The following is a 22,621-nucleotide window of genomic DNA, read 5'->3' as shown; positions in this document are numbered from 1 at the left end:
GAAAAAGTTGCGAACCGGAAGTCTGTAGCATCCGCGTTAGGAGTAAGCGCTAAGCATAATGGGTAATTTCGCTGCCCTTGAAAATCGTGGATACTATTTAGAGAGAGTAGTATGTTAGTATGCCATTTGGGCCTACCTGCAGCGCACACCAGTGTACTAGGCTCCACTGCAGTAGAGGGCGCTACACACTCATTTATCCTTCACTTACAAGTTCGCTGCTGGTTTACTCGGTTCCTTGGTGCTTTCACAGAATATTCTAGTTCTCAGTTAACAATAGGAAGCTTTTTACAGTCAAACCTAAAGAAAATGTCAAACCCAACACCCGTGTCCAAACCTGGAAATCCAGATAACCCTCGAGTTTTCTTTGATGTAGATATCGGCGGCGAAACAGGTTAGGATCTTTTGTTTGCAATACAAGAAAGCTGAATAACTGCATGCTGCTGCTTTACGATTTGTCTCCACATGCCTCTGACGGCTCCACACTAAATTGCCGAACTCAGACTTTATCTGGGGACACAAGTACAGTATTAAGATTTGCATTGTGAATGTTTATTTTTGTCATTGCATGGTGTTAGTGTTTGCTTTACTTTACCCGGGGCAGTCATTCGTACTATTTAGTACATTGTCTTGTGTCTATCACATATTGAACTTAAATTATTTTTAGGTGGAAATCATATTCGTCATTACTAATAAATCATTACAAAATATCTAAATTAAGGGCTCACAGGTAAATAATGGTACTTATTTGTGATGTCCTGAGGTGCTAAAACACGTACAGTTGAAGTCAGAAATTTACATACACTTTGGCTGAAGTCATTATAACTCATTTTTTAACCACTCCACAGATTTAATATTAGCAAACTATAGTTTTGTCAAGTAATTTAGGTCATCTACTTTGTGCATGACATAGGTTATTTTTCCAACAATTGTTTACAGACAGATTGTTTCACTTTTAATTGACTATTATCACAATTCCAGTGTGTCAGAAGTTTACATACACTAAGTTAACTGTGCCTTTAAGTAGTTTGGAAAATTCCAGAAAATTATGTCAAGCCTTTAGACAATTAGCTAATGATTAGGAGGTGAACTGAATTGGAGGTGTACCTGTGGATGTATTTTAAGGCCTACCTTGAAACTTTGCTTGACGTCATGGGAAAATCAAAATAAATCAGCCAATTGTGGACCTCCACAAGTCTGGTTCATCCTTGGGAGCAATTTCCAAACACCTGAAGGTACCATGTTCATCTGTACAAACAACAGTATGCAAGTATTAACACTATGGGTCCATGCAGCCATCATACTGGTCAGGAAGGAGATGCATTCTGTCTCCTAGAGATGAACGTATTTTGGTGCGAAAAGTGCAGATCAATCCCAGAACAACAGCAAAGGACCTTGTGAAGATGCTGGAGGAAACAGGTAGACAATTATCTACATCCACAGTAAAACAAGTCCTATATTGTCATAACCTGAAAGGCTACTCAGCAAGGAAGAAGCCACTGCTCCAAACCCATCATAAAAAAGCCAGACTACATTTTGCAAGTGCACATGGAGACAAAGATCTTACTATTTTGAGAAATATCCTCTGGTCTAATGAATTTGTTTTTAACTGTTTGGCCATAATGACCATTGTTATATTTGGAGGATAAAAGGTGAGGCCTGCAAGCCGAAGAACACCATCCCAACCGTGAAGAGTGGGGGTGGCAGCATCATGTTGTGGGGATTCTTTGCTACAGGACGGACTGGTGGACTTCACAAAATAGATGGCATCATGAGGAAGGAAAATGATGTGGATATATTGAAGCAACATCTCAAGACATCAGCCAGGAAGTTAAAGCTGGGTCACAAATTGGTCTTCCAAATAGACAATGGCCCCAAGCGTACATCCAAAGTTGTGGCAAAATGGCACAACAAAGTCAAGGTATTGGAGTGGCCATCACAAAGTCCTGACCTCAGTCCGATAGAAAAGTTGTGGGCAGAAAAACATGTGCGAGCAAGGAGGCCTATAAACCAGACCCCGTTACACCAGTTCTGTCTGGAGAAATGAGCTAAAATAACTCACTAGTGTTATAATTTCTAACACTAGTATCAAGTAAACATTATTACTTTCTCATGGATTACATGTCTTCGCTGTATGATTATAATACATTCATATTTTATTTTAAAGCTACTATAGTTCTCCAGCCAAGAGCAATAAGTTGTTTTCTTGTTATTGTTGTTAATATTAATGACACAGACAGCGGCTGGTCTATCGTGCTTCATCGGGAAATCATTTTCTTTTTTGTACTGGTGTTTACGCTTACTTAAGACAAAACTGACTGTGTTTCTATCAATACCTTGCTAAAACCTTTGAAACAATCTGCTTTCTTCTTTAATTGTTTGTGTTTTTGTTGTTTGCTTGTTTTCTCTCCAGTCGGCCGCATTGTGTTTGAGGTCTTTGCTGATGTCGTCCCTAAAACAGCAGAGAATTTCCGTGCTCTGTGTACTGGTGAGAAAGGGATCGGTCAAAGCACCGGGAAACCATTGCACTTCAAGGGCTGTCCTTTCCACCGGAGTGAGTATACAGACCTACAGATGAAATGTTTCCACTATCCTGAGAAAAAAAATGTTATGTCAGGGAATATTAAAATGGTGATTTCAAGGCCTGAAAAAGTTATTGAAACGAGTAAAATCTCAAAAAGTTATTAAGTCATTGGAATTTCTATAGTGAATATAAAATTTTTAGGTTGCTCTGCTCTAAAATATTGTATCAGCTAGATGTTGCTCTTTGTGAAGAGTCGTTCCGACTTATTTATAGATAAATACAAATGGAAATCCGCCACAGCAATCTCTATAAAAACAAAAAACAACTTTATCCGGTAATTTTGAAATACTGGAAAGATCATGGGAAAGTCATGGAAGCTCATTGGTCAAAAGTGTGGGAACCCTGAATGCATGGATGCAAAGCTGTTTGAAATAAGAATGATAGATATGTCTAGATGTGCCTGTAAACGAGACAGAAGATGCCACTAATATATCTATTGCTTATTGTGTCCCTCAGTCATCAAGCAATTTATGATCCAGGGTGGTGATTTTTCCAATCAGAACGGAACTGGAGGGGAGAGCATCTATGGGGACAAGTTTGAGGATGAAAACTTTCACTATAAGGTAAAGATTTCTGCTAAGCTCTATCTAGATATATTTTGATGAACTGAAAATTCTGTCAGCATTTAGTCATTCCAAACACAGATGTCATATATTGATGCTGCTCTGTTATATCTTTATACATGAAAGCATACAAGGACCAGGGTCAATCATGCTTCAAAAAGGGGTGAAAAAACATAATAAAAATAGTCCATATATCTAATTCACTATATTCCAAGTCTTCTGAAGTCATTCAGTAACTATGTGAGGAACAGACAAACATTTTAAGGGATAGTTCACCTGAAAATGAACATATGAATCACATGACGCCATGCGAGGTTCGGACATGTGAACTTCGAGCTCTGCGCACTTTGCTAGTTTGAATACTTTTCATGTCATAAACCGGTGAGATTCGCTACACCCTGATCCTTAACTGTTTTAGGGAGACAATATGTCAAAGAGTTCAAAATACTTGAGCTCTGGAGACATTAAAAGACACTTACGTGCTCAAGCTGACACCCTCCGGGAGACCGCGGAGAGTCAGTTTGGCTGAAGAAGTGAAGGAGATTCGGCAGTGCTGGTGATGGTCGTTGCTGTCTTGGAGGATCTTGCTGTAATACGTTGATCGATCACTGCCATGAGATGAAATTCACTGTTATGGTTACAAGAGTGGCGGACGTCGAGAAAGGGATAGATTATCTGGAGTCACTGGAGAGAGAATTAGCTGCTAATCCGCTAGCGACCAAAGTGGATTCAGAGCACCTCTGGGAAAAGTTAGAAGACTTGGAGAATCATAGCTGTGAAAAATAACGCCCGAAATGTTGGAATTCCTGAAGACGGAGTAAGTCAAAACAATGATAAGTATTTAATATGTTTTAAAGGCTTTTATTGCCAAAAACATTCAATATATGCAAAGAGTCAATATTTACATTGTTGATCCTTGGTCTTCATAACCTCTGCAATTCGCTCTGGCATGCTGGATATCAGTTTCTTAGCCAAATCCTGACTGATGGCGATCCATTCTTGCCTTATTAGTGCTCGTGGTTGATCACAATTTGTGGGCTTCTGCTTGTCCACTCGCCTTTTGAGGATTGACCACAGGTTCTCTATGGGATAAAGATCCGGGGAGTTGCCTGGCCACGGATCCAAAATTTCAATGTAATGATCATCAAGCCACTTCATTATCACTCTTGCCTTGTGACATGGTGCTCCATCATGCTGGAAAATGCACGGATCATCACCAAATTGCTCCTGGATCATTGGGAGAAGTTGCTCTTGCAGGACGTTTTGATAGCATTCTTTATTCATGGCAGTGTTTTTGGGCAGAATTGTGAGAGAGCCCATTCCCTTGGATGAAAAGCAACCCCACACGTGGATGGTCTCAGGATGCTTCACTGTTGGTACGGCACAGGACTCATGGTATCGTTCACCATTTCTTCTCCGGACTATCGATTTTTCAAATGTCCCAAACAGTCGGAAAGGGGGCTTCATTCGAGAAAATAACTTTCCACCAGTCTTTTGCTGTCCAATCCTTGTACTTACTTCAGAATTCCAGTCTGTCCTTGATGTTTTTCTTTGAAAGAAATGGCTTCTTTGCTGCCCTTCTTGACACCATGCCATTGTCCAAAAGTAGGGATGGGCAGATCGATCCTAAAAGTATTGATACTTCCGAGACTGATGTTGTATCGAAAATATCGATTCTCACACAAAGGGATATCTTACTAGGGGTATTGTTATTTGGTTACCACAAAAAATAATCATAAGCTTCAAAGTGAAATAAAATGGATTGGAATCAGAACGTTCATTTCAGACACTATTGGATATTTGCTAACAATCATATTTTCAGTTTCAGTAAGGGGTGGGACATTTCCAGCCACTGACACACAAGCCTCCCTGGAAAAACTATAATTTGCACAGCATATTTATTTCCCTGCTAAACGTAAATATATGTATAACCATTTAAAAGTAACTTACGCAATTAAACTTTGTGAAAATACTGCACCCCTGAACCTCTTTTTTTTTTTTTTTTTTTTTTTTTTTGCCCTTTACTGCTGTCCGTGGTGCCTTTTTCTCGTGATATCAAATAATTGATATTTCTAAGTAGGAAAACAATTTCACTCTACACAGAAAAGCACATAATATTCCACAAATAAATAAATAAATAAACATTCATTTTTATTTAGGCTATATAGGTAATACAAGATAAAGTGTTAACGTGAACATTACCACACTCATATTAATGCTTAACAGTTTATTGCGTATTATGAATAAGTTTATTAGTTAGAATAATAAAGTATTAACTATTTTCATAGTAATATATGATGTCAATAATAAATGACACCTATTCAAAAAAAATATTCAACATGAAGTTACTATACAATTGAACCCATTGATTTACTACAGTAATATTGTAGTAGTAACCATGGTTAATTGTGTGGTAACTATGGTTTAACTAAATACCATGGTTAAACTACACTCACCTAAAGGATTATTAGGAACACCTGTTCAATTTCTCATTAATGCAATTATCTAATCAACCAATCACATGGCAGTTGCTTCAATGCATTTAGGGGTGTGGTCCTGGTCAAGACAATCTCCTGAACTCCAAACTGAATGTCAGAATGGGAAAGAAAGGGGATTTAAGCAATTTTGAGCGTGGCATGGTTGTTGGTGCCAGACGGGCTGGTCTGAGTATTTCACAATCTGCTCAGTTACTGGGATTTTCACGCACACCATTTCTAGGGTTTACAAAGAATGGTGTGAAAAGGGAAGAACATCCAGTATGCGGCAGTCCTGTGGGCGAAAATGCCTTGTTGATGCTAGAGGTCAGAGGAGAATGGGCCGACTGATTCAAGCTGATAGAAGAGCAACTTTACCTGAAATAACCACTCGTTACAACCGAGGTATGCAGCAAAGCATTTGTGAAGCCACAACCTTGAGGCGGATGGGCAACAACAGCAGAAGACCCCACCGGGTACCACTCATCTCCACTACAAATAGGAAAAAGAGGCTACAATTTGCAAGAGCTCACCAAAATTGGACAGTTGAAGACTGGAAAAATGTTGCCTGGTCTGATGAGTCTCGATTTCTGTTGAGACATTCAGATGGTAGAGTCAGAATTTGGCGTAAACAGAATGAGAACATGGATCCATCATGCCTTGTTACCACTGTGCAGGCTGCTGGTGGTGGTGTAATGGTGTGGGGGATGTTTTCTTGGCACACTTTAGGCCCCTTAGTGCCAATTGGGCATCGTTTAAATGCCACGGCCTACCTGAGCATTGTTTCTGACCATGTCCATCCCTTTATGGCCACCATGTACCCATCCTCTGATGGCTACTTCCAGCAGGATAATGCACCATGTCACAAAGCTCGAATCATTTCAAATTGGTTTCTTGAACATGACAATGAGTTCACTGTACTAAAATGGCCCCCACAGTCACCAGATCTCAACCCAATAGAGCATCTTTGGGATGTGGTGGAACGGGAGCTTCGTGCCCTGGATGTGCATCCCACAAATCTCCATCAACTGCAAGATGCTATCCTATCAATATGGGCCAACATTTCTAAAGAATGCTTTCAGCAACTTGTTGAATCAATGCCATGTAGAATTAAGGCAGTTCTGAAGGCGAAAGGGGGTCAAACACAGTATTAGTATGGTGTTCCTAATAATCCTTTAGGTGAGTGTATACTGTATTACTGTAGTGAAATTGTAAATTTTGTAAGGGTAAACAAAACAGAAGTCTAATCATTTTCTGTTTAGGCAAAAAATTGTAATAATAATAATAATATTGACTTGAATAATGACTAAAATATTATTTTAATTACCCATTTTATCCAAAGTAATTGCAAAAAAAATAATTTAACAGAAGTATTGGTATTGGCATCGATGATATTGGACTTAAAAATATTGGTTTCGGATCAAAAAGAAAACAAGTGGTATCGCCCATCCCTATCCAAAAGTCTTCACTTTACTGTGCGTGCAGATGCACTCACACCAACCTGCTGCCAATATTGAGCTAGCTCTGCAATGGTGGTGACATGATTCCGTAGCTGACTCCTCAGGAGGAGACGTCCTGGTGCTTGCTGGACACTCTGGAACATCCTGAAGCCTTTTTCACTGCAGTTGAACCTGTCTCCTTGAAGTTTTTGATGATCCGGTAAATGGTTATATTCATCAATATACTTTGCAGCAATTTCCTTGCATGTGAGGCCATTTTGATGTAAAGCAATGATGGCTGCACGTCTTTCTTTAGAGGTAAAAATTGCTAACAAGAACACAATGATTGGAAGCACTTCTTCCCTCCTTTTATAGCAATAATCTAAAAACAATGTGAATCAATACCACAGCAACTGAAGCAGAAAACTATGCGAAACACAAAATGTATGTCACTGCCAATACTTTTGGCCACGGCTATATTTATATATATACACACACACACACACACACACACATATATATATATATATATATATATATATATATATATATATATATATATATATATATATATATATATATATATATACTCACCTAAAGGATTATTAGGAACACCATACTAATACTGTGTTTGACCCCTTTCAGCCTTCAGAACTGCCTTAATTCTACATGGCATTGATTCAACAAGGTGCTGAAAGCATTCTTTAGAAATGTTGGCCCATATTGATAGGATAGCATCTTGCAGTTGATGGAGATTTGTGGGATGCACATTCAGGGCACAAAGCTCCCGTTCCACCACATCCCAAAGATGCTCTATTGGGTTGAGATCTGGTGACTGTGGGGGCCATTTTAGTACAGTGAACTCATTGTCATGTTCAAGAAACCAATTTGAAATGATTCGAGCTTTGTGACATGGTGCATTATCCTGCTGGAAGTAGCCATCAGAGGATGGGTACATGGTGGCCATAAAGGGATGGACATGGTGAGAAACAATGCTCAGGTAGGCCGTGGCATTTAAACGATGCCCAATTGGCACTAAGGGGCCTAAAGTGTGCCAAGAAAACATCCCCCACACCATTACACCACCACCACCAGCCTGCACAGTGGTAACAAGGCATGATGGATCCATGTTCTCATTCTGTTTATGCCAAATTCTGACTCTACCATCTGAATGTCTCAACAGAAATCGAGACTCATCAGACCAGGCAACATTTTTCCAGTCTTCAACTGTCCAATTTTGGTGAGCTCTTGCAAATTGTAGCCTCTTTTTCCTATTTTTAGTGGAGATGAGTGGTACCCGGTGGGGTCTTCTGCTGTTGTAGCCCATCCACCTCAAGGTTGTGCGTGTTGTGGCTTCACAAATGCTTTGCTGCATACCTCGGTTGTAACGAGTGGTTATTTCAGGCCAAGTTGCTCTTCTATCAGCTTGAATCAGTCGGCCCATTCTCCTCTGACCTCTAGCATCAACAAGGCATTTTCGCCCACAGGACTGCCGAATACTGGATGTTTTTCCCTTTTCACACCATTCTTTGTAAACCCTAGAAATGGTTGTGCGTGAAAATCCCAGTAACTGAGCAGATTGTGAAATACTCAGACCGGCCCGTCTGGCACCAACAACCATGCCACGCTCAAAATTGCTTAAATCACCTTTCTTTCCCATTCTGACATTCAGTTTGGTGTTCAGGAGATTGTCTTGACCAGGACCACACCCCTAAATGCATTGAAGCAACTGCCATGTGATTGGTTGATTAGATAATTGCATTAATGAGAAATTGAACAGGTGTTCCTAATAATCCTTTAGGTGAGTGTGTGTGTGTGTGTATATATATATATATATATATATATATATATAATGTATGTATGTATATTATTCCTCGAATATGATTGGACGAGAGACATTCCATGAGCACTGATGGTCTGACACTCCGCTTGTGTTCATGCTGTTCTAAACTAAAGCGTAAGAGCAGTGCAGATCTGTTAAGAGTTATGGTTTGTCTTTTTTTTTCATTACATATGTTAACCATCATTAGTTATCATCACCATTAGATAATTTTTATGTGTAATATGAGCCAGTTAGGTGATGTGAAGTGAAGCCGCTTCAGCCAGTGTTTACATACAGCACTTTATGATTGCTTCTATTACTACTACTAAAGCTAGGAAATAGCTTTAAACAGCTTTATAAAAACAACTTCAGTATTGTGGCTCATCACAGCTGAGAGACTCTCACACCTAAATTAGCACTGCTGTGATTCGGATATAATATAAATTTCTTCTTTATATGTGTGTGTGTGCTGGTTCTGTTAGAGGTTGGAGTTTGTTTTGTGGAGGAACACACCTTCGGGACAGTTATGTGGATGTATCTACACATTCTTTGTGTTTATCCAGCCTAGTGGCTGGAGTTTGTTTTATAGATTGTCTTCTGTTGTGTAGTTCTGTTTTAAAAATGTTGTATTGGTTCAGAGGGAGGCTCAGGGTTGGATTTTTGCACTAATGTGGAATGTGGTCTTTATAATTTTGTTGTTGACACACAATCTATTTGTTTCTAAATGTTAGTATGAGTGTGAATGGGTTGGGGCACCCCATAAAAAGAAGGAATGTTATTTATATTAAACGTAAGAAATATGATATAGTGTTTCTTCAAGAAATACATATTTAGCTGAAAAATTTGGGGAAGATATGATGTGGACATGTTTTCTTTAGTGCTGGCTCATATAAGAGCAGTGGAGTCATTACACTAAGTAAACATCTACAGTTCAAATGTCTCAAACAGATTAAAGATAAATTAGAGTTATTATAGTTTTAGCAGAAATTCGCTGTGGGCGTGGCTTGGGAGGCAATTAAGGTGGTTCTTAGTGGCCGGATCATACTGTATGCCTCATTCACCAAAAAAATTCAAAGCATGAGAACTGTCGTCTGATGGCCTCAGAGAATTGACCTGATTGCTTTGAGTTGGGGGACAAAGCAGGGAAGCTTTTGGCTTGATATATAAAGCAGAGAGAATCTGTATCTACCATTCCCTCAGTGAAATCTGCTAGTGGTGAAATTTTTACCTCGGCCATTGATATTAATAATGCTTTTAAATAGGGATGGCCCGATACCATTTTTTTCAAACCGATACCAGTATTTACATTTGTGTACTTGCCGATACCAAGTACCGATACCGGCAAAAGTAACTATAGGCTCCCAGAAAAGAAGACAGAACACTATTTTAGAAAGACTGTTTTTATTTTCTTCTCTGCTTGTTTTAACAAGTCTAAAAATAAATAATAATGAGTAAAATAATAAATGTAGGCAATTTATTTCAAATTAAAAATAAATTATATATATTTCTGTGTAAACAAAAAGCCTCAACACTGGCACTGTCTTCACAACTGACAAAATATCAATAAAACATATTGTACAGTCAACACCGTCAACTCAACTATATATCAATTAAACTATTTGACACCATCTCCAGCTTTCAATTTAACAAAATTTCAATGTAACTGTTGCGTAGTCTCAATTAAACATTTACATATTTCAATTAAACAACAATTAAACTATTTGGCACATGTGACAGTTCCCATGTTTCAATTAAACAAACATTTCAGTCAGCAATGTGATCTGAACTAGCTTAGGTACTTTTTGGGAGAATGAAAGGCAGGTTCTTTTTGATGAACAAAATCATCTCTGCATGATCAGCTGTGATTCTGTTTCTGCTTTCATTCGCGATATGTGACACTGAGCTGAACAGCCTTTCACTGTCAACACTACTGCATGGTGCTGAGAGGTATCTGGATGCCATTTTGGCCAGAGTAGGGAACCGCACGTCGTTAACTGCCCAGTATTGTAGTGGGTTGTCTTCTCGAGAAATTGTGGGCTCCCCTAGGTATGTCTCTAATTGTGCAGTAGAACCTACTTGAGCTCTGTTTAGCAAGACTGATGCTTGCTCATCTGCTATTTCATCAAATAAACTGTCCAGGCTGCTGCTTGCCTGGTCCCTGCGTGATTTTCTGGCAGGAGGTCCGTGCAGGTCATGATCCTTCTCTTCTCCAGACGACCTCAACAGCTCACGCATCAGCATCTCCTTGGCATTTGCAGAAGTGTTGGTGTTAGAGAAAAAAGATTTTTATACCTATAACAGAGGGAGAAAAAAAATTATCTTATCTGACAATAGGTATGTTTGCCTGAATATATGATACCACTTTGGCTATTAAAATAACATTTTCAAATAATTTATTAAATGAAAAACTAAAATTTACTTTTCAGCAAGACATAGGCAATTTTTAGTTTTCAACTCACTAACTAACGGAAACAGACACACACACACACACACACACACAGACCTACCTGGGGTCGAGTAGAGTAGCGATGCTGTAGAGGGGTTGTTCTTCCACATCAGAAAATCGCCTCCTGACAGCTGCAGCTAAGGTCCCTTCATAGTTTTGATGCCATGGTCATCGTCGGTCTCTCTAGACAGAAATCTCTGCAGTACAGTGACAGCAGGAATCACATCTGCTGCACTAGCATCAGAAGAGCTAACTTTTCGTGTTAACTCCTCAAAAGGACCCAGAACAGTCACAATCTTCTCCAGCAGTGCCCACTGGTGAGCCGTGAGATTATCAGAGAGTTCATATTCGGACACAATACTTCCGAGAGCCCGTTTCTGCTCAATCAGGGACTGGATCATGTAAAATGTACTATTCCAGCGGGTCTGTACGTCCTGCTGTAGTCGTTTTGCAGGCTGACCGATCTCTAACTGAATGTCTTCGAGGCAGGAGTAGGCTAGAGGAGAATGTTTGAAATGGCCAACGATTTTGCGTCCGATAGCCAATGCATCAGCAACACTTCTCTGTGATAAAATGCCCTCGTGGACCACCAGCTGGAGAGTGTGAGCGGCACAAGGTAGGCTGGGGAGTCCAGCATCATTCATGCCCTTAATCATATTTTTAGCGTTGTCTCGTAGCACAACGTGGACAGAGGTTTTCGGAATGCACCAGGTCTGAAGCATCCCATCGAATGCACCTGCTATGGCTCGGCTGGTGTGCGAGCCCCGGAACGGCTTTGCTTGTAAGGTGGCTTGGCGAAGAGTAAAGTCGTCATCAATCCACTGCACAGTTAAACTGAGCAGAGACATTGGGCAAACACTGCTTGACCAAATATCAGTTGTAAAACTGAAGGCCGAAACGTCACGCAACAGGCCGCTGATGTGCTTTTTTACCTCATGAAACACTTTCGGGAGCATAGCGTCTGTAATGTAATGGCGACTGGGAATTTCATATCGCGGCTCTAGTATGCCAAGAAGATGTCGAAATCCTATATTTTCAACAGCCGACAATGGCTGGTCATCAAGTGCAATAAAGTATGCAATTCCCTATGTTATTTTTTGTGCCCATGGATTATCTCTGGACATCTTCTTGCGCTTCTGTAAAACCTGTGTTAATGTTGGCTGCTAAGTTGCTTTAGCTTTTCTAAACTGTGTGTATTCAGCGCTATGATGCGTCTTCAGATGTTTAATTAGATTGCTGGTGTTAAACGATGTACTTTCTTTCCCTCCTCTCGACACCTTAGCTGAACATAACTTACAGTCTGCCTTGCTGTTGTCATTAACCCTTATCTTGAAATGAGCCCAAACCGCCTACATTATACTTTCCTATGCCTCAGTTCACCTCGACAAAGCACTCGCGGCGGCCAGTTTCGTGTCGCAAAATGTACGTGGTATCGGTGCGTGGTATCGGCAAATTATTATGAGTACGAGTACATGAGGACAGTATCGGCCTGATCCCCGATGCCAGTATCGGTATCGGGCCATCCCTACTTTAAAAGAATTATATATTGATCTTTATAGTTCCACATCTTCATCTTCTGATAAAGATATTAGAAACTTTGTGGAACCATTAGAACTCCCTAAACTGACACTGAGCAAAAAAATTCTCTTGATTCTGAGATAACCTTGGAGGAGGTAATTAAGGCCTTGCCTGCAGGCAAGACTCTGGGGCCAGAGTTTTTAGGTTGTATTCTGCAGAACCGTCTCCAGTTTTGTTAGAAGATTATATGGAATCATTAAACCATGACACAAGCCTGGATCAGTCTAATTCTTAAAAAGGACAAAGATCCAAGTGAGTGTAAGAGTTACCGTCCAATTTCCTAGATCCAGCTAAATGTAAAAATAATGTCAAAAATTCTGGATAACCGATTATGTAGTTATGACATCTCTTATACATATAGATCTGGTGGGGTTTTATCAGGGCTGCAGCTCTTCTGATAACATTAGGCATTTCATCAATTATTATGTGGTCAGTGGCGAATGATCAGACTCTCTGCCATCTCACTTGATGCTGAAAATACTTTTTTTTTTTTATGGTAGAATGGGATTATCTTTTTAATATTTTGGATATATATGGTTCCAGGAATACTTTTATTGGATGGATTAAGTTACTTTATAGACACCCGGTAGTGGCGGTACAAACTAATTAATTTCAGATTATTTTATTTTTATAGGGTTATCAGCAGGGTTGCCCTCTTTCCCCCATTATTGTTCTGTCTTGCCCTGGAACCATTAGCAGCCGCAATAAGAAGGGAAGATTTTCCAGAGGTGGTGGCAGGAGGTGTGGCGCATAAGAATTTGCTTTTAAGCAGATTCAATTGTATTATTCATCTCTGACCCCATTAGATCTATGCCTTGCCTCCGTAGTATCATTAATTCCTTTTCTAAATTCGCAGGATACACAGTCAATTGGTCTAAATCCAAAGCTTTGACTCTGACAGCATACTGCTCAGTAATGGCTTTCCAGCCAGGAGCCTTGCAGTGGCCCAAACATGGCATTAAGTATTTGGGCATTTTGTTTCCAGCAATTTTTGACCCCTTAATAAAAAGGGTTTCGAGCGATGTGGGCAGATGGGCTTCATTTCATTAACCTTCCCAATCATAGATAAATGTTATTAAAATTAATTGTATTCCAAAATTCATCTACCTGCTACAATCTCTCCCTGTAAATGTCCCCCTCTCTTATTTGAAGCAATGTGATGGCATAACAAAGTCCTTCATTTGGAATGGTAAGCATCCTAGATTACATTTTATTAAGTTACATAGGCTGATTGACAAAAGTGCACTAGGCCTACCCAAGATTTAGTATTATTATTATGCATTCGGTCTCAGACATTTGGCTCATTGGTTGCTCCCACCTGAGAGAGCCCCTCCCTGGTTTTGTACTGAACAGCAACATTTATTTACATTTTGCCTCATGCAGATGGCTGAACCATAAATTCTGCATTAATAAGTCCCCTTTTTGCTGGTCATAGTGGATTGTGAGGGGGATTAATACACTCGGTGAGCTATATGAGAGTAGAGTGTTGAGATCTTTTGAAAATTTGTTTCAACGTTGGATTCCCAGATCTCCGTTCTATAGGTATTTACATCTGCACCACCTGCTCTGTATTGTTTTTGGGACCACCCTATAGCACCCCTATACCTGGGAAAGGTGATTCATGCTTTTGGAAAAGGTCATGAGGCATCAGTGTATTACTCCCTGCTAATTCAGAGCCTGGGGGTCAGAGCTTTAACTTATATCAAGAGATTATGGGAGAAAGATTTCAACTTGGTATTGGAGTAGGGAGTGTGGGCTAGGATTTTAAAAAGTCTGTATCAAGAGATGCAAGGGTTCGCCTTATGCAATTCAAGATTTACATAGATTCTATTGGGCCCCTTCTAGATTGTATATGCTTGGTCTTAAAGACACACCCACCTGCTGGGGATGCCAGTCAGAAGATGGAGACACAACCCATGTTTTTTGGGGGGGTGTAGAGATCCAAGAGTTTTTATATGTGACGTTTTGGGCACTAAAATTTTATTTTGCCCCAGATGGGCGGTCATAAATTTGGGGGATAAACGCATAAAAAATTGGATTCTGACCAGTATCATGAATGGCAAGCAAATTATTTTAAGGGGATGGAAGTCGGATGGAGCGCCCTTATTTCCAGAGTGGTGTGTGGAGATAGGGAGGATGGCTGCTTTCGAGGAGGAGTCAAGCAGAAGGCTGGGGGTTCAGAATTTGTTTGATAGGAAATGGGGCTATTACTTTGTGTTTATGGGGGACTCTCGGGGAGGTTCTGTGGAGGGAGTAGTTTAGTTTTAATTGTATATGATTATTATTTTTATATATATATATATTTTTTTTTTTTTTTGTGACCACAAGGGTGTTGGTTGGGGGTAGGGTGGGGTTTGTGATTGGGGAGGGGTTAAATGTTCATTGTTGATTCAATGCATATGTTGTTTCTTTGTTATATGTATATGAATCAGTAAAAAATTGTAGTTACTACCACCATGCCATCCCAGATGTGTATGACATTATTTCTTCTGCTGAACACAAAGACTTTTAGAAGATTATGTCAACTCTGTAGGTGTATACAATGCAAGTGAATGGTGACCAAAACTTTGAAGCTCCAAAAAGGAAAGGTTCAAGCCCCAGCACCACCAAGATGCCACTGTTGGGCCCTTGAGCAAGGCACTTAACTCCAGGTTGCTCCGGGGGGATTGTCCCTGTAATAAGTGCACTGTAAGTCGCTTTGGATAAAAGCGTCTGCCAAATGCATAAATGTAAATGTAATCAATGCCTTCTGAAGTGATCCAGTGTTTTGGGTGAGAACAGACTAAAATGTAACTCCTTTTTCACTATAAATCTTGACATCAGCAGTCTCCTTCGTAATTATAACTTCAACTCTATTGCCATCTAACACTCTGCAAATGCTTCAAGCACTAGGAAGCATATTAGAGTTTGAAATCATGATTGCCAAAGAGACTGATGATGTCAATATTTATAATATATATATATATATATATATATATATATATATATATATATATTATTAAATGTATAGTTATATTTTGGTCTGTTCTCACCCAAAACTGATTCGATTGCTTCAGAAAACATGAATTTCTTTTATGCTGGCTTTGTGCTTTTTTTGGAGCTTCAAATGTCTGGTCACTATTCACTTGCATTGTATGGACCTACAGAGCTGAGATATTCTTCTAAAAATATTTGTTTGTGTTCAGCAGAAGAAAGTCAAACACTTCTGGCATGGCATGAGGGTGAGTAAATGATGAGAGAATTTTCATTTCATATCCCTTTAATCAAAGTTATCAGTCTGTTTACGTAATTGTTCAAAAATTGCTCCGATTTTAAAAAAGCCAAACACACCACTTGATACATCTCCCTGAGGCATCCACTGATTTCCTGCTGTCTGCTTTGAGGATCAAATGAGGGATAGATAAACCTTCTGTTTTTCTTGCTTAATGAAGTGGTGCTTTATTAATCTGGTTGTATCTCGCTCTGGTTTTCCCCCAGCATGACAAAGAGGGGCTGCTCAGCATGGCGAACGCCGGCCCCAACACAAATGGCTCCCAGTTCTTTATAACTACTGTTCCCACCCCGCACTTGGATGGAAAACATGTGGTCTTTGGCCAGGTGCTTAAGGGAATGGGGGTGGTGAAGATGCTGGAGAAGATGGAAACTAAGGAAGATAATCCTGTCGAGGTGAACATATTTAATGCATTTTTTGTTAACTCTTTAAACCCCATCAAACTGCTTGACAAATGCAGTTTTCTGTCATTTGCTGCCATATTTGCTATTGAAACAGGATGTTTGCACTGGACATTCAAAGGCCCTTTCCTTTTTTGTTTTTATATATATTTTTAAATAGCCAATACTTTCCCAGAGAAAATACTTAAATGATTAAATGATCTAAAAGTGAATTTTGTCAATGTTAAGTACACTATCATAAAGATGGCCTTCAAACAAACACACAATGGACTTAATTTGATTTAATGGGGGTAAATACATCAGTGTCATATGTGACATTAATATTCACACTCAGAAATTTGAAATGACAGAGACTTAAATTGGTTTTGAAGAACAGGTGGGTGTCAGATCTTTCTTTTACAGGTATTTAGTCATCCTAATCAAGATTTAACTGTCATGAAATTTAGTCTGTCACCTGTTCTGCACAGGTGAGCCAGCTGAGTATGATGAATTGGCTGTTTCAAAGTAGAAGACATTGTATGGTCCTTTGAGAACAATTCTTACTCTGAGATAAAAAAAGAAGAGACTTTTTTATATCTACGGCATGTGATTGAATTTTTAGATTGATCATAACTCATTTCTGTGTCTCTCTCAGCCCTGCGTCATCGCTGAATGTGGAGAGCATAAAGCGGGAGACGACTGGGGAATCGCCCCTAATGATGGCTCAGGAGACACATACTCAGACTTTCCTGAAGTCTCTGACCTGGACTTTAAAAATGTAATTTTTGCTCTGCACCTTTCCATATATACACATCTGTATGGGGCTGGGCAATATATTATTATGCTTGAAATTTTATATGCATCTTGATAGTTAGGTGTTTGTTCTTTACAGGCTTAAAAGGGTGATTGTTTTTTATTTTTCAATTAGAGAAACCATCTTGGGCAACAGCCATTGTTGCCAAGTACATTCAAAATGTTTCATTTAAGAACAACAACAACAAAAAAAAAAAAAAAATCCAGTTTTAAATAATCAAGGCATGTTTTCCGCAGTTTATCGCTAAATAAACACAAGGAATAATGATATTTATCTACATATAATACACTGATGGCCAAATGTTTTAAATAATGTACAGATTTTATTCTTATGGAAAGAAATTGGTTCTTTTATTCACCAAAGTGGCATTCAACTGATCACATTGTATAGTCAGGTCATTAATAATGTGAAAAATTACTTTTAAATTTGAAAAAAAAAAAAAACTTTCTTAAACTACTGTTCTCATAAAAATAATTCTCCATGTGCAGAAATGACAGCTTTGCAGATCCTTGATATTCCAGCTGTAAGTTTGTCCAGAAACTCAGATGACATTTCACCCCACGCTTCCTGTAGCACTTGCCATAGATGTGACTGTCTTGTTCTCTCGCACCTTACAGTCTAGCTGATCCCACAAAAGCTCAACGGGGTTAAGATCCAAAACACTCTTTTCCAATTATCTGTTGTCCAATATCTGTGTTTCTTTGCCCACCCTAAACTTTTCTTTTTGTGTTTCTGCTTCAAAAGTGGCTTATTCTTTGCAGTTCTTCCCATAAGTCCTGCACCCCTGAATCTTCTCTTTACTGTTGTACATGAAACTGGTGTTGAGCGGGTAGAATTCAATGAAGCTGTCAGCTGAGGACATGTGAGGCGTCTAATTCACAAACTAGAGACTCTGATGTACTTATCCTCTTGTTTAGTTGCAAATCAGGCCTTCCACATCTCTTTCTGTCCTTGTTAGAGCCAGTTGTCCTTTGTCTTTGAAGATGGTAGTGTACACCTTTGTATGGCAATGTCAAGCATTGTATAGCCTTCATTACTCAAAACAATGATTGACTGACAAGTTTCTAGAGAAAACTCTTTTTTTGGCAAGTGAAGCAAATTAGCAATTTAGCATGATTACTCAAGGATAAGGTGTTGGAGAGATTGCTGCTGGAAATGGGGTTTGTCTTGATTTGATCAAAAATTACTTTTTTCAAATAGTGATAGTGCTGTTTTTTACAACAGTAATGTCCTGACTATAGTTTGTGATCAGTTGTATGCAACTTTGGTGAATTAAAGTACAACATATGAAAAATTCTAAGTGGAGATTTCCATTAACAATTGTAAATAAATGATGATGCAAACAAATAATTAAGATTTATTTTAATTGATTTAATAAAACTGGCATAATCTAAAAACATGCATGTTAAGTGAACTGAACATTTTAAATTGCCCATTGGTGTGAGTGCATTTGTTTGTGTGTCTTGGCCCTGTGTTGGACTGGCCACCTGTCCAGGGTGTTTCCATATCTTCGGCTCGAGACAGATAGGATAGGCGCCAGCTCCACCCGCAACTGTACATGGGACAAGTGGCTATAGAAGATGGATGGATGACAGTTGGATTGAAATTAAATACATTTAATTTAGCAACTCTATTGCCATTTTGGACACTGAAGTATTAAAACGAATTAACAAAACTAATGACAGTTTTTTGGAAAACGTATTATCCAAATAAAAAGCGCATTAAAACCATTGTGATATTTATGGTGTTGCTTCAAAGAATAGTTCACCCAAATATGAAAATTCTCTCATTTACTCACCCTTACACCATACCAGATGTGATTGACTTTCCTCTGCTGAACACAAATGAAGATTTGTTAAAGAATATTTTAGGTCTATAGGTCATTCAAACTCCAGAAGGCCGTATAAAATTTATCCATATGACTCCAGTGGTTAAATCCATGTCTTCAGAAGCGAATTGATAGGTGTGAGTGAGAAACAAGTCAATATTTAAGTACTTTTTATATATATATATATATATATAAAAACCTTTTTTCATATAATGAAAATAAAATGAATGAATATTCAATATTGCCGAGCCCTAACCACCCATTATTACAGATTATATTGTGTTTGTGCCATGAACATTTTTCCCATGTGCTTGGAAAAAAAAAAAATGTTATGCTTTCAACCTTAATTTATTTTATGTTTCTCTCTTTTTAGACAGATAAAGTCTTGTCTGTGGCAGAGGATATCAAAAACATCGGAAATACATTTTTCAAGGAGCAGAACTGGCAGTCTGCCATCAAGAAGTATTCAAAAGCTCTCAGGTGAACACTTGAGGAGTATGCCATGAAATCAAATTATTACATTACGCTTTCACTATGACATTAGAGAGAGGGTTTAAATTCAACTTGTCAAATCTTTTTAAGTATGCAGTGATAGGTGACATTTGTTCCTCAAAATTTCTCTTGTGTTCCCAAGTGTTCAGAATATGTAATCAAAAGCAAATGTTGCCACACAACATTTAGTCATATCTCCATGTATTACTTACACCGCTGTGTCACTAAAGGCTATTTTTGTCCTCAGGTATTTAGAGTTTTGTGGCAACAACTTAGAAGATGATAGTGCCCAAAAGATGCTGGAGCCCACAGCTTTGAGCTGCATACTCAATACAGCTGCCTGTAAACTCAAACTGAAACTCTGGCAAGATGCAATCGAGAGCTGTGATGAGGTAACTTGGGAGCTGCTGACATTTGAGCTGACTGAACAGTGTCCAGTTGCTTCTGGAGTAGAGGGTATAAAAAGCAAAGGGCTGTTTTCTTTGAAGAGGTTTGGTGCAACTGGCTCCAGGCTTCAAAGATGTTTCCCAACAGCATATGAGTCATTCAGCACCCTTGAAATAACCTTTGCAGAGTCACTGCCATTTATAGTTCACCAGACACACTGTCTCTATCAAGGAAACAGTTGGCATTAAACTGCCATTTTGTCCTGGTTTGTGGCGTGATTATGGTGTTTGATGTATTGTAACATAGTTATGTTTTCTTTTTAGGCCCTAGAGCTCAACCAAACGAACACTAAAGCGTTGTTCAGGAGAGCCCAGGCCTGGCAAGGACTGAAAGAATACAACAAGGCCATGGTATCAACTCCACTCAAACAGAAATGCACATTTCGCCATTTGTTATGTCTAGGGGTGTGCGATATGTATCATCTACGATAATATCGTAATTATCGTTTTAACGATATGCAAAATCACATTATCCAGTATGTCACTCATTTTTAAAAACCAATCAAAATGCCGTATTAAGTGTCCATGAATTCACCGCATGCTGTAGCAAAGTAGTATATACTACTGCACATGTGCATTCAGATCGTGATGTTGCACATTAGATTGCGGTATGACAGAAGTAAAAAATTAGAAAAGAAACGGCGATCAAACACCAACAACCTCGCAACTCACGCTAGATTTAATTGCTAGACGTGGGTTGTCATCAATAGCATGGAGGTGGTTTGGTTTTGAAAGGTCAGATGGTAGTCAAAAGACACCAATCTGCAAACTGTGCCGACAATCGGTTACAGTCAAAAGCAGCTCAACGACCAACCTGATATACCATCTTCTAACTACCCACCGCATTGAATATGAGGAATATGAAAAGCTTTGTGAGTCAACTGAACACAACACGCCTGCAACTGACAGGGTAAAAGCAAAAAAACACACTCAAACTTTGGCCGAATCATTTAGCAAAAAAGTTCCTTATGGCAAAACAAGCGAGAGATGGCAAGATATAACAAACGCTGTCACCAATTACATCGCAAAAGACATGTTAATTCAAGCGGTTGAGAGAGATGGTTTTAAACAACGTTTGACCCAAGATACACACTGTCTATTGATATTTTGTACGAGGGAACTAGTACAATATAAGACTGATGCAAAATATTGTCTGTTTATCGTTATCGGCAAAATCCCAGAAAATATCGAGATATAATTTTTTGTCAATATCGCACTCACCTAGTTACGTCTTGTTTAGTGAAAGCAAATAAATAAATAAATAAATAAATATATATATATATATATATATATATATATATATATCAGTATTGGATGACTAACAGAAGCGCTACTTTGCTTGTACTGTTAATAATGTAAATGTGTCTCATTTGCTTACATTAAATTCCTTTATTTATTCACCCTGCTCTCTAAATATCAGTATTGGTCATCGATAAATCCATATGAGTGAACCACAAATTTTATGAGGTAATTGCCGATTATCCAGCCCCATCATTGGGCTTCTGATTACAGATGAGGCCCCGTCTTACACAAAAATTCAATCATTAGGAAAGACAAAAACAGCACAATCTGAAGGGTCACATTTTATATCTGACATCTCATAACAGAATCGGTCCAGTTGCACAACAAACTGAACATGCATCGCACAAAGATAAAGAAATCTGAAAGTGTATTTTTACAAATAGATATTACAAAAATGGAAAATTGCTTTATATAGCTGACTTTTTGACTTTGAGAGCATCTTTTCTCTTATTAAACTACAGATTGACCTGAAGAAAGCACAGGAGATCGCACCAGATGACAAAGGTAAACCAGCTCTTTCCAAATCCCAGTTATGGTCGAAACACAATCAGGCCTGTTAGCATGACTCTGTGTTAGTAGGTTTTCTGATGTTAACCTTTTCTTTTTCTTGCTTCAAGCAATCGGAAATGAAATGCAGAAAGTAAAGCAGCAAGTGAAGGAAGAGAAGGAGAAAGAAAAGAAGATTTACGCCAAAATGTTTGCATAAGGAAACAGCAGTGACCTCACTCTACACCGACCTACTTGCACTTGCTAACTCACATTGCGCATCATTCTATTTAGTGATTTAAGACTAGAGACGAATGAAAAAAGCCTTTGGAGATTCTAATATAACGTAAAAGCAACATGTGCAGAAAGAGATACTTATCTGTACTGTTTTGTCTGAGTGATATAAGGAACAACATTTCAATGCATTTTAGCTGAACCAATCTCAAAGGTATTGACTACTGTGCAAGGTTCAACGTAGTCTTAAGAAATGGGTTGACCTTTAACTATGCCTTGGATTATTTTTTTGTCTCTGGGTTTATTGGCCCTAACTGTTGTTCTACTGACCGGAGTCTAAAAAAAGCTTTTTTTTTGTGAAATTGGAATTGAGAAAGTGCAAATTAGTTGAGTTGAATAAAATGTAACCAATATTTTCTGAGTAAAATGTGTTTGTGGGATTTCCAAGAAGGAGAAAAAAACCAG

The 22,621-nt window shown here is 38.7% G+C and overlaps 1 protein-coding gene across 1 annotated transcript; it reads left to right on the top strand.

Moving 5' to 3' along the window:
- The first annotated feature begins 205 nt into the window (after nucleotides 1-205).
- LOC127660201 (peptidyl-prolyl cis-trans isomerase D-like) lies at nucleotides 206-22,595 on the top strand. The gene is made up of 10 exons (XM_052150326.1): nucleotides 206-391; nucleotides 2,411-2,551; nucleotides 3,038-3,144; nucleotides 16,381-16,569; nucleotides 17,210-17,332; nucleotides 19,570-19,676; nucleotides 19,936-20,080; nucleotides 20,399-20,485; nucleotides 21,898-21,940; nucleotides 22,054-22,595. Exons 1-10 carry the CDS (start codon nucleotides 307-309, stop codon nucleotides 22,140-22,142), a joined length of 1,116 nt encoding a protein of 371 aa, XP_052006286.1. The 5' UTR covers nucleotides 206-306; the 3' UTR covers nucleotides 22,143-22,595.
- Nucleotides 22,596-22,621: the final 26 nt, after the last annotated feature.

This window comes from Xyrauchen texanus, chromosome 19, assembly GCF_025860055.1.
Source record: "Xyrauchen texanus isolate HMW12.3.18 chromosome 19, RBS_HiC_50CHRs, whole genome shotgun sequence".
Taxonomy (NCBI): domain Eukaryota; kingdom Metazoa; phylum Chordata; class Actinopteri; order Cypriniformes; family Catostomidae; genus Xyrauchen; species Xyrauchen texanus.
The sequence above is the reverse complement of the archived record's forward strand: the minus strand, read 5'-3'. Positions and strand labels throughout refer to the sequence as shown.